Raw genomic sequence first — 12210 nt, 5'->3', positions numbered from 1 at the left:
CATTAGCTATTTTGCAGCCAGAGGTGAAAGAAGAGTTGCAAATCTTTGTGCCGCTGCCGGAATAAAGCTATCTGGGTATATTGTAACGAGGCGAGTGAAAGAAGTCTCTATAATTACAGCCCTGTGTAGCCGCTATCTCTGAACGCAGAATGTTCGGGTAAATGAGTTATCGGTAGGCTGTCACTTCTCTTGAAGTTCACACGACTAGTCAAGCTCTGAAATCCAACGATACAGATGGGCTAAGCCACACAGAATGGTGGAGGGGACGGGCAGGGGACCGCAGATTAAGAGGAAGGATGGCATCAGGGGGCACAGATAGGAGGAATGATGTAGAAAGTGAGAGAGCAAAACAGAAAAAAAGTGCGACTCACCTGGTGTACAAAAGCAGGAAAATGCTGGGGGGGAAAGTTTGGGCAAGTTTGACAAAGTTGGAAAAGAAGGCAATCAGTTGTATGATAAAATATACTTGCGTTTATGCAATTGTACCTTCATTGTTTATCCTTTTTTAAACCTCTTCTTGCTGACAATGAAAGGGAACATTCTTGTCACGGTTCTGATTCACGGTGCTCTGCTCTCCTGCAGAGCCAATGCTCTGTTTTGTATTGTGCTCCAGTGGACGGGTTGTTCCTAGCCTCAGTCCTGCACTGCTGTTGGGAGGAACCTGTTTTTAGTTTCTGCTCTGCAGTGAGTGCTCTGGTTCCCGTAAGTGCTTCGTTCTGATCTTGCCTTGCTATCCCGAACCCTTGTAACCCTTCTGCCCCCGTGCCCCTGACTCGTACGTTTTTTCCTGGCTTCTGACCCCCGGCTCGTACCCTGACCTTGGCTCCGCTTTCTTCCTGTGCACCTTACGTGATTTCCTGGCTTCTGACCCCCGGCTCGTACCCTGACCTCTGCTCCGCTTCATCCCTGTGTACCTTACGTGACTTCCTGGCCTCTAACCTCCGGCTTGTACCCTGACCTCAGCTCCGCTTCCTCTCTGTGTACCTTACGTGACTTCCTGGCCTCTGACCTCCGGCTCGTACCCTGACCTCGGCTCCGCTTCCTCCCTGTGTACCTTACATGACTTCCTGGCTGTGACCTTCGGCTTGTTTGACTACTCCTCCACTAGTTGCATCTAGTGACACCTAGTGTTTTATCCTCACAATTCTGACTTATGTTAAAAAATGTAAAGGGTGTCTTTCAGCCCAAAGCGACTGTATAAACTAAGCACAGAACTTGTATAAAAATTGCACCATTATGGCTCTAATCCAGGGGTGCACAACATTTTTGGTCCAAGAGTCTCAGTGGCATACTAAACAAATCCCAAAGGCCATAAACATTTTTAAAGGGGTACTTACATATATACATCACCAGAACCACCATCAGTACATTAACAAATCACCAGAAGAAAGTTTTTAGTATTTGAGGACGATTTTGAGAGATTCTGCTTAGTTTCTGCTTCAAAAAAAGTGTGTGTGGGGAGGGGTGGGGGAGGGGGGGTTCACCACTGTAGTGGCTTACACCCGCCTTCTAGCATTTTCATACTTCACTGCTGCTGCTTAGGTCCCACGGCACCATCTTGTGCCTGTAACTTCTGACTGCCCAGAAGTCGGAAGCTATGTCACAGGCGCTCAGTGCATCTTTATTACCCAGAACAAGGTCCCATAGAGGAGCATCGAAGAGTGATCTCCAGGACGCTCCATGAAACGCTACAGCAGTGGAATAAAAAAACAAAACCAAGCAAAACACTGTAGTGTGCTTTAAATGTGAACACAAACTAAATTACACTGAGTTTTTGAAACCCAAACTGAACAAGAAACGCAACAATCACTCATAATCTCAAATATTTTGAGAAATTTAAGTTTTAACATAAACATGAAGCACATTTTAGATTGCTACATGTGTACAAGATGAGAACTGCCATCAGCACATAAATGCAGTGCCAAAATCACTGTCAGTATATGAATGGAATACAGCATCAGAACCACCGCCGGTACATGAATACAGTGTCAGAACCACCTTCAGTTCATGATAGCAGTGCCAGAACCACTGTCAGTACATGAAAGAAATGCTAGAACCACCATCCATGAATGCAGTGCTAATACCACCATCAGTACATGAATACATTTTCAGAACCACCTTCAGCACATGAATGTAGTGCCAGAATAATCGACCATACATGAATGCAGCGCCAGTACCACCATCAGCACATTAATGTCGTGGCAGAATCAACTTCAGTACATGAATGCAGCTCCAAAACCACTTTCAATAGATGAATTCAGCACTAGTACAACCGTCAGTACATGAATGCAGTGAGAGAACCACCGTCAGTACATGAATGCAGCACTGGAACCACCGTCAATACATGACTACAACATCAGAATCACCATCAATGCATGAATGCAGTGCCAGAACCACCGTCAGCACACATATACAGTATCAGAAACAGTGACACTACATGAATAGAGTGCCATAATCAGCAGACATTCATAAATACAGCGCCAGAACCACCCTCAGTACATTAAGACAACGCCAGAACCACCCTCAGTAGATGAATGCAGCACCAAGTTTAGTACAGCCATCAAATATAATGTCAGGTCAGACCCATATACAATTCTATTGTATTAACCTACAAATCCCTGTATGTCTTTAACAATGGTAAGGAGAAACTGGGAGTTGTTACTACCAGTCATCATCAGACTGCGGACCATACAGGAACCACAATACTAATAAGACACAGGCAGCATCACAAATAAACATTTACGTCCAGGTACCTTTTATAGATGACATCTTCTCTGATTGAAGTCGTTCCCATCCCTTTTGTCTCCATGTAGTACATTCGTCACTCGTAACTCATGAGATTGAACATCCAGAGCTTCTGTCTGCAGATTTACCTCTTCTCAGTTTTCAGCAGCACTTTCTGACATGATGCCCTTAAACATAATTTTTTTTCTTTATGGGGTAGTTTAATGATATTATCTCCCATGCTAAACCATAAAGCCCTGAATAAATAATTTATGTGCTTCCTGCACAAAATATCTCCCCCACAAATTGCCTCTCTCAAAACTGTCCCCGCACACTGCCTCTCTCTAAAATGTCCCTGCACACTGCCTCTCTCTAAAATGTCCCTGCACACTGCCTCTCTCTAAAATGGCCCTGCACACTGCCCTTCTCCAAAATTTCCCCCCACACTCTCCCTCTCCATAATATCTCCTTCTCCCACACACTGCCCCTCTGCATAGTGTCCCCCCCTCACTATACTTTATCCCATTTCACAATTGTCCGTCTTATGTGCCCTCACAGTAATCTTAACCCCCTCCCCCCCATCCAAAATGATACCACAATAAATCTTTTTCCTTCATGGAGCGCTTACTTCTCCCCCCCCCCCGTCTCCGTCGCCTCCACACTCTCGGTGTAGCTAAGAGGCTCCGTGCATTATTCTGTCCACTGGGTTTCCATATCCTGGCCTACCTCATTGTTGATTGACAGTGCTCACTTCAGGGAAAGACTGTCACTCACCACTGAGGGTGGAGGGACATGGAAAACCATTGGGGAGCACTGCACCAAGCCTTTAGGGGCACGCTTTGCCCATTAGGAGAAGGTAGAATTTGGCACGGGCTGAAAAACACGATGATGATGATAGATGCCATGAAAATGGCACCAAAAGGTAATTTTCTTAAATAATAGCCCCATTTCTGTACCTATAAATGGAGGCTAATTGCAGCCAGGGGTCAGTAATATGTAAAAGACTATGCCCTTTAACCTGAATGATACGCTGTTTCATCCTTTAATTGTCTCTCTCCCTTTTTTTGCAGATTGAGGACATGCAATGGTCCAAAGCAATGCACGAAATCCCACCTTCTGTCTGCAGTCTGCCATGCAAAATGGGGGAGAGGAAGAAGACCGCCAAAGGCATGCCATGCTGCTGGCAATGTGACCTCTGTGATGGCTACAAGTACCTGTTGGATGAGAACACCTGCTACCGCTGCGATTTTAACATGCGCCCTAATCGTAACCGCACCGGCTGTGACCCCATCCCCATCATAAAGCTGGAGTGGCACTCTCCTTGGGCCGTGATCCCCGTCTTTCTCGCAATGCTTGGTATCATCGCCACCATCTTTGTCATGGCGACCTTCATACGATATAATGACACCCCCATCGTCCGAGCTTCCGGGAGGGAACTCAGCTACGTCCTATTGACGGGGATCTTCCTCTGTTACATCATCACCTTTCTTATGATCGCCAAACCCGACCTGGCCGTCTGCTCCTTCCGGCGCATTTTCTTAGGATTGGGCATGTGCATCAGTTACGCCGCGCTGTTAACGAAAACCAACCGGATTTACCGCATCTTTGAGCAAGGTAAGAAGTCGGTGACGGCTCCTCGGCTCATCAGCCCCACCTCGCAGTTGGCCATCACCTCCAGTTTGATATCCGTCCAACTTCTAGGAGTTTTTATCTGGTTTGGCGTCAACCCTCCGAACATTATCATTGACTATGGTCCGGAGATGGTGGACCCGGAGCAGAGACGCGGCGTTCTGAAATGTGACATTACGGATCTACAAATCATTTGTTCCTTGGGATACAGCATTCTTCTCATGGTGACTTGTACCGTCTACGCCATCAAAACCAGGGGCGTGCCGGAGAATTTCAACGAGGCAAAGCCCATAGGTTTTACAATGTACACAACCTGCATAGTATGGTTGGCTTTCATTCCAATATTTTTTGGAACGTCACAATCAGCAGAAAAAGTAAGTGCACTTTCTCCTTACTTTTACTACATTTTTAGTAGTTGCAACCCTTTTTTTATTGTTCTAGTGTATTTCAAAAGTCAACTTTTATAATAGCTTCTTACTAAAAAAAAAATCTCATACTGTTTTGAGTATACATTTCCTATACCAACCTACGAGTCCCACCGCCTTTCCCTTTCTACAGGCATGGAGCGAGCGACATGTGACTGCAGGATCAGACTACAGTTTGTAGTCTGTTACCATATATATCTAAATATATAAGGGGATATTTTTAGTATTTGAAAAATTGCCTTCTTTTTCATGTCCGATGTTCTTGGATAATAAATACTGCTGCAAAAGTATTCAAACCCCGTAACAATTTTGACAGATATAATTTTTTACGTATTTATAATTGTTGCTCTATTTTTTGTAAATATGGGAGATTCAAATACAAAGCAGTGGGCGGAACAGTCATAGACTCAGGAGAGCAGTGCAATCGAGCAACAAGATCCCATCAATTACCAAAATAAAGAGACCACAGCACTCTTGGGTATGAATCAGAGACTTTAATGACTGGGGGTCTACATTGTAGCATTTAAAATTGAAATCAATGGTACTCTAACCTGGCACTCTATTCTATCAGTCTCTGTCCTGACTGTCTATACTCTTCCAGGCACTCTGTCCTGACATTGTTTTATCTTCCTGTCTCTCTACCATGGCACTCTGTCCTGACAGTCTATACTCTTCCCGGCACTCTCCCATGGCACTCTGTCCTGACATTGTTTTATCTTCCCGGCACTCTCCCATGGCACTCTGTCCTGACAGTGTATACTCTCTCCTGACACTCTCCCATGGCACTCTGTCCTGACAGTGTATACTCTCTCCTGACACTCTCCCATGGCACTCTGTCCTGACAGTGTATACTCTCTCCTGACACTCTCCCATGGCACTCTGTCCTGACAGTGTATACTCTCTCCTGACACTCTCCCATGGCACTCTGTCCTGACAGTGTATACTCTCTCCTGACACTCTCCCATGGCACTCTGTCCTGACAGTGTATACTCTCTCCTGACACTCTCCCATGGCACTCTGTCCTGACAGTGTATACTCTCTCCTGACACTCTACCATTTCACTATATCCTGATAATCTATACTCTTCCTGGCACTCTACCACGGTACTCTGTCCTGACAGTTTATACTCGGCCCTGGCACTATATCATGTCACTATGTCCTGAAAGACTATTCTCTTCCTGGCACTTTCCCATGATACTCTGTTGAGACAGTGTATACGCCTCTGTCCTAGCACTCTCCCATGGCACTCTGTCCTGACAGTGTATACTGTTCCCGGCACTCTCCCATGGCACTCTGTCCTGACAGTGTATACTGTTCCCGGCACTCTCCCATGGCACTCTGTCCTGACAGTGTTTAGTCTTCCTGGCACTCTACCATGGCACTCTGTCCTGACAGTGTATACTGTTCCCGGCACTCTACCATGGCACTCTGTCCTGACAGTGTTTAGTCTTCCTGGCACTCTCCTGTTAACAGAGAGAGGTAGAAACCGGGTTCTTCAAAGCCGCGCCAATGATCACCAGCCAAAGGATCAGATCAATGAAGCTTTATTGTTGCATCGGGCAACAATAAAGCTTCATTGATCTGATCCTTTGGCTGGTGATCATTGGCGCGGCTTTGAAGAACCCGGTTTCTACCTCTCTCTGTTATCTGCCGCTTTGGGTTGCTGCTGCCGTGGTCAAATTTTACGTGCGATTACAGTGGTTGTGACTCTCACAACCACATTTGGTGAGTAGTATTCCCATCCTATACCCCTACATACAAGGGTAAGACCCTATTGCGCTTTATTTTTCCACAACTTCTTCTATTACTGGCACTCTCCTGTGGCACTCTGTCCTGACAGTCTTTACTCTTCCTGGCTCTCTGTCCTAACAGTCTATACTCTTCATGCCACTCTGTCCTGAAAGTGTATACTCTAGCTGGCACTCTACCATGGCACTCTGTCCTGACAGTGTATACTCTGCCCTGGCATAGCATTGTATTCTGGCACGCTCTCCTGCTGACACTATATCCCAGTACTCTGTCCTCTGCTCTGTCCTCTGTCCTTTACTCTCTCTACTTCTACACTATCTTGCACTCTATTCTAACACTATATTATTGCTTGCAGTTCTTCTCACACCCTGCCTTGGCACTGTATAAAGTGCTCTATTGTATGCTCTATTTTGAAAGTTCAGCTACCTTTTAGTCAATGGCAATCAATTCTGGCAATTTGTCCCGCCACTCTTTGGAGGCGCTCTAAAGTAGGAGTCTATTCCTGCACTGTACCCTGACACTCCATCCTGACACTCTGCTGAATGCTTTATTTTGAGCACTCTGGCCTGCCATCCTTTCCTGGCACTTTACTAGCACTTTATTTTCGCACTCTAGGCTTTCACTGTCCAGATGCAATATCCTGACAATCTGACCTGGCGTTTTGTAGCTCTTTATAATTTGAGTGTTTAGCTAACCTTTATATTTCCCAACCTTATCTTTTGTATTGGCACATCTAATGAGCGTGTGATTGACGCATCTAATGAGCGTGTGATTGACGCATCTAATGAGCGTGTGAATGACGCATCTAATGAGCGTGTGATTGACGCATCTAATGAGCGTGTGATTGACGCATCTAATGAGCGTGTGATTGACGCATCTAATGAGCGTGTGATTGACGCATCTAATGAGCGTGTGAATGACGCATCTAATGAGCGTGTGAATGACGCATCTAATGAGCGTGTGATTGACGCATCTAATGAGCGTGTGATTGACGCATCTATTGAGCGTGTGATTGACGCATCTGTTGAGCATGTGATTGACGCATCTATTGAGCGTGTGATTGACGCATCTGTTGAGCGAGTGATTGGCGCATCTGATGAGCGTGTAATTGATGCATCTAATGATCGTGTGCAAATGTTATAGTTAAAGGAGAAGGTGAGCTGTGACATTGCGACTGGTGGACCTTTTAGTACCAGCTGTGATTAGTTGTTAACCTGTCTGCGATGATAAGGAAATTGCTGAACACTCTTTGTAAAAGGATAGGAAGTATGAATTTTAGAAAACTTCAAAATTGCAAGTAGGTGGTTTTACGTGGCCCTTCATATTGGTGTGCACCACGTATCTGGACTCATAGACCCCATGAGCGAAACGCGCCGGTAATAATGCAGGTCGCTGGATCCTTTAAGGATGCTGGCGTTTTATTTTTTGGACTATTTTTCTCCCTTACATGACTCACACTTTTGTTAAAATGTTTTGGAAATATTTTCGCAGATTTGCCTCAGTAGCTTTCAGCGCCGTTCCCTTGAAATGACGAGAGCGAATGTGTTTTTTCGCCTTGTAATAAATTATTATGTAATGATCTTTTCTGGTAAAATAGCCGGAGCATTGCGAAGTGCGAGAACATCAGTGTATAATTTACTAAAACGCTGGGAGAACCCTTTTATTAAGTGATAAAAGGATCTCAGCAGCAAACGTCAAACAGTTTACCAATGGGATTTATATTATTGCTGCGACCATTTAAGTTGCCGTCCATTAGCACCTTCTATGCAGCACGAGGAGCCGCGTCTTCTGCCTTGTTGCACGCAGGGGAGACATATTGGCAGCAGGGAAGGAGTCACAGTCAATGTCAGTGATCGGGAGCCTGAGCATTAGTCTCATAGGTGCTTCCATGCCGCTAAATATACTAGGAAAAGATAGCAAGAACCGTCTGCACTGAGCGCCGGGGAGGGGACGCCTCAAAGCCCAAATCTTCCCCTACCGGAGCCAGGGAGGGGGCGCCTCAAAGCCCAAATCTTCCTCAACCGGAGGCGGGAAGGAGGTGCATCCAAGCACAAATCTTCCCCCACCGGAGCTGGGGAGGGGGTGCCTCCAAGCCTGAATCTTCCCCCACTGAAGCCGGGGAGGGGGTGCATCCAAGCTCGAATATTCCCCCACCGGTATTGGGGAGGAGGCGCATCCAAGCTCGAATCTTCCCCCACTGGTGTCGGGGGAGGGGCGCATCCAAGCTCGAATCTTCCCCCACCGAATCTTGGAAGGGGGTGTCTCCAAGCCATAATCTTCCCCCATCAGAGCTGGGGACGGGGCGCCTCCAAGCGCGAATCTTCTCCCACCGGAACTGGTAAGGGGGTGTCTCCAAGCCCGAATCTTCCCCCATCAGAGCCGGGGAGGAAGCGCCTCCAAGCTCGAATCTTCCCCCACCGGAGCTGGGGAGGGGGTGCCTCAAAGCTCGAATCTTCCCCCACCGAATCCGGGGAGGGGGCATCTCCAAACCCGATATCTTCCCCCACCAGAGCCAGGGAGGGGGTGCATCCAAACCCGAATCTGCCCCCACTGGAGCAAGGGAGGGGGTACATACAAGCCTGAATCTTCCCTCACCAGTGCCGGGGAGGGGGTGCTTCCAAGCCCGAATCTTTCCCCACCGAAGTCAGGGAGGGGGCGCCTCCAAGCCCAAATCTTCCCCCCATAACAGTCAGGCCATTATTGTGGGCTGACGCAACACAATAATGCTCTATGACCTACGCAATGACATCAAGATTTCCATCAATTTGAGTCAGCCATGGAAACTTTACTTATAATGGTGTTTATACACTTGACGTTATACATATATATGCTGCATGTGATGTCATTATTTATGTTTTAGGGATAATGAAGAAAAATCACGGTATCGGCTGCGCTGCTAGGAAAGTTCGTAGAGATGATAATATTATTCCAGAAATTTTTATTTGCAAAAATAAAAGCCACAACGCGTTTCGGGGATAAAAGCTCCCCCTTCCTCAGGTAGCAGCAATCATATGAAGTGATATACCTTATATACATAAATTTAGAGGTCCCCACACCCCTTAACCAAATTAGCATATGGATCATGACGATCAATCAACAGGGTTTTTTTTTTTTTTTTTTCTCCAGGGACCTCGCCTCACAGAAATCAATTATACATATTCATATTTGACAACAAAGTTCAATGAAACACATGTATGTTTTTATCTGAAGTTGGTTGTGACACACTCATCACTATAAAATTGGATAAAACAAATCTTTTGAAGTTATTTTAAAATTATTTTACAACTGAAAATATCTTAAAAGAAATTGTTTAGGAAAAAAAGGGTGAATTATAAAAAAAAAAAATTTTTAAAAAAAATTGTTTAAATTTTTTTTTTTTTTTCCCTTTTTATAAAAAATGTTTTCAAATTTTTTTTTATATTTTAAAACCAGGGGAGGGAAAGTAGGTTAGAATTAATATAAACATACCGAGGGACTCAAGTATTATTATTTTTATAAAAAATTGTAAAAGTGATAACTCTAAAAATTCATATGAAAAAACGGTAACTTCAACAGGTCATATAATCCATAATTTATAGTGTATAACTTATGAGAAATAATACATTTAATAGATAATAACTGTCTATATAATAATTATACCATATTTTGACCTCAAATTTATTTAGTGGTAATAGTGAAAATTATTGCTCTATTTGATCTGCTCAGTCATTATATTGAGGCCTTCTGGATTCAGGGTGGCTAATTTAAATATCCAGAAGGATTCACGTTCCACCAACCTACAATACCTATCTGTAACATCAGCCATAATTTGCTCAATAATCACCATTTTAACATTGTCCCTGTCTTTGTCATGTTCCAATAAAAAATGCCTGGAGAGACTATACGTTACTATACCATGGCGGATATTATATCTATGGCCGTTTAATCTATTATGCACCATTTGCGTCGTGCGGCCTACATATTGTAGGCCGCAAGGACATTCCAGTAGATAAATAACATAGGAACTAGTGCAGCAAAGATGTTGCTTTATTAAAAATTCTTCCCCTGTTATATTTGATTTGAAAGATTGTACACCATGTTCTAATGTTCTACAACATAAACATCGGGTTTGTCCACAATGGAAATTCCCGACTGGTTTACTGGTATCCAATCCATTTTGGGTCAACTGGGTTTTTTTACCAGTGTTGTTTTACTAGGTGCAATCATATTTTTGAGATTTCTACTCCTCCTAAAGATGATCTGAGGTTTATCGGGTAGAATACCTGAGAGGATTCTGTCACCTTTTAGAATGTGCCAGTGTCTACCCACTAGCTCCTTTACTTTCCCATATGAATCACTATAGGTAGTCACTAGACAACTCTCAAAGGTGGTCTTCTTTCCCTCCACTCCTATGTCCGTCTTTTTCTCTTCAATTATATCCAAACACCTGTCTTGATCCAGTAAGAGGCTTTTTTTTATAAGCATCAGTTATTATTTTTTTCGGATAGCCTTTGCTACTGAACCTACTTTGCAATATTCTAGCTTCAGCTCTAAAAGAAGCATTGTTGGTGCAATTCTTCCTGATGCGCCAATATTGCCCATACGGTATATTTCTTATCCATGTAGGAAGATGGCTGCTGGAAAATTCAAGATAACTATTGACATCCACCTTTTTAAAAAAAGTGGATGTTTCAATAGTAGCCTCTTCATTAAATTTAATATTAAGGTCCAGGAATTGCATGGATTTCCGGGATATTGTAGCCGTAAAGCTTAGTCCCCATTCATTCAGATTAAGTGATTTTATGAAGTTTTGAGCACTTTCCTCGGAACCTGACCAGATAAAAAACAGGTCATCTATGAATCTACGATAAAATATCATGTTCTCCAGGGCTAGGGGGGACTGTGCAATATAAAGGGACTCGAAGCACTCCATATATAGATTTGCAAAACTGGGGGCAAATCTCGTCCCCATTGCACAGCCCCTCAATTGACGGTAGATCTTATCCTCAAAGGTGAAAACATTATGATTTAAAATAAACTCAATAGATTGCAAAATAAATTCCCTCTGGGAGGTTGGAAGTGAGTCATTATTTATGTACATGACATCATACATGTACATTGCTGCATATAATGATCTCATATTTACTTGATGAAATCATTTCTGGAAAACAATTTATATTATGACATCATTTTGGATATTTATACATATGTTGGCATCATTCTTAGATAATAATTTATATGAATAATTTATATGAAGACATCATTCCTGGATAACAATCTATATGATGACATCATTCCTGGATAACAATCTATATAATGACATAATTCCTGGATAACAATTTATATGATAACATAATTATTGGATAACAATCTATATGATGACATCACTCTTGCATAACACTCTATATGATGACATCATACCTGGGTAACAATTTATATGGTGACATCATTCTTGGATAACACTCTATGATGACACCATTCCTGGATAACAATCTATAGGATGACATAATTCTTGGATAACACTCTATGATGACATCATTCTTAGATAAACATCTATATTATGGCAGTATTATTGGATAACAATGTATATGATAACATCATTCTTGCATAACACTCTATAGGATGACATCATTCCTGGATAACACTCTATATGATTATGACATTCTTGGATATCGATCCTTATGATGACATCATTCTTACATAT

The 12210-nt window shown here is 43.4% G+C and overlaps 1 protein-coding gene across 1 annotated transcript in view; it reads left to right on the top strand.

The window, feature by feature from the left end:
- The window catches only part of GRM7 (glutamate metabotropic receptor 7), a 519969-nt gene that overhangs the window by 354162 nt on the left and 153597 nt on the right, over nt 1-12210 (top strand). The window contains exon 8 of the mRNA XM_075321597.1: nt 3795-4727. Within this exon, the coding sequence (XP_075177712.1) occupies nt 3795-4727 (933 nt within the window). The remainder of the gene's footprint in view (nt 1-3794; nt 4728-12210) is intronic.

Source organism: Anomaloglossus baeobatrachus, chromosome 8 (assembly GCF_048569485.1).
Source record: "Anomaloglossus baeobatrachus isolate aAnoBae1 chromosome 8, aAnoBae1.hap1, whole genome shotgun sequence".
NCBI classification, from domain to species: domain Eukaryota; kingdom Metazoa; phylum Chordata; class Amphibia; order Anura; family Aromobatidae; genus Anomaloglossus; species Anomaloglossus baeobatrachus.
This window is presented reverse-complemented; position numbering and strand designations above follow the sequence as displayed.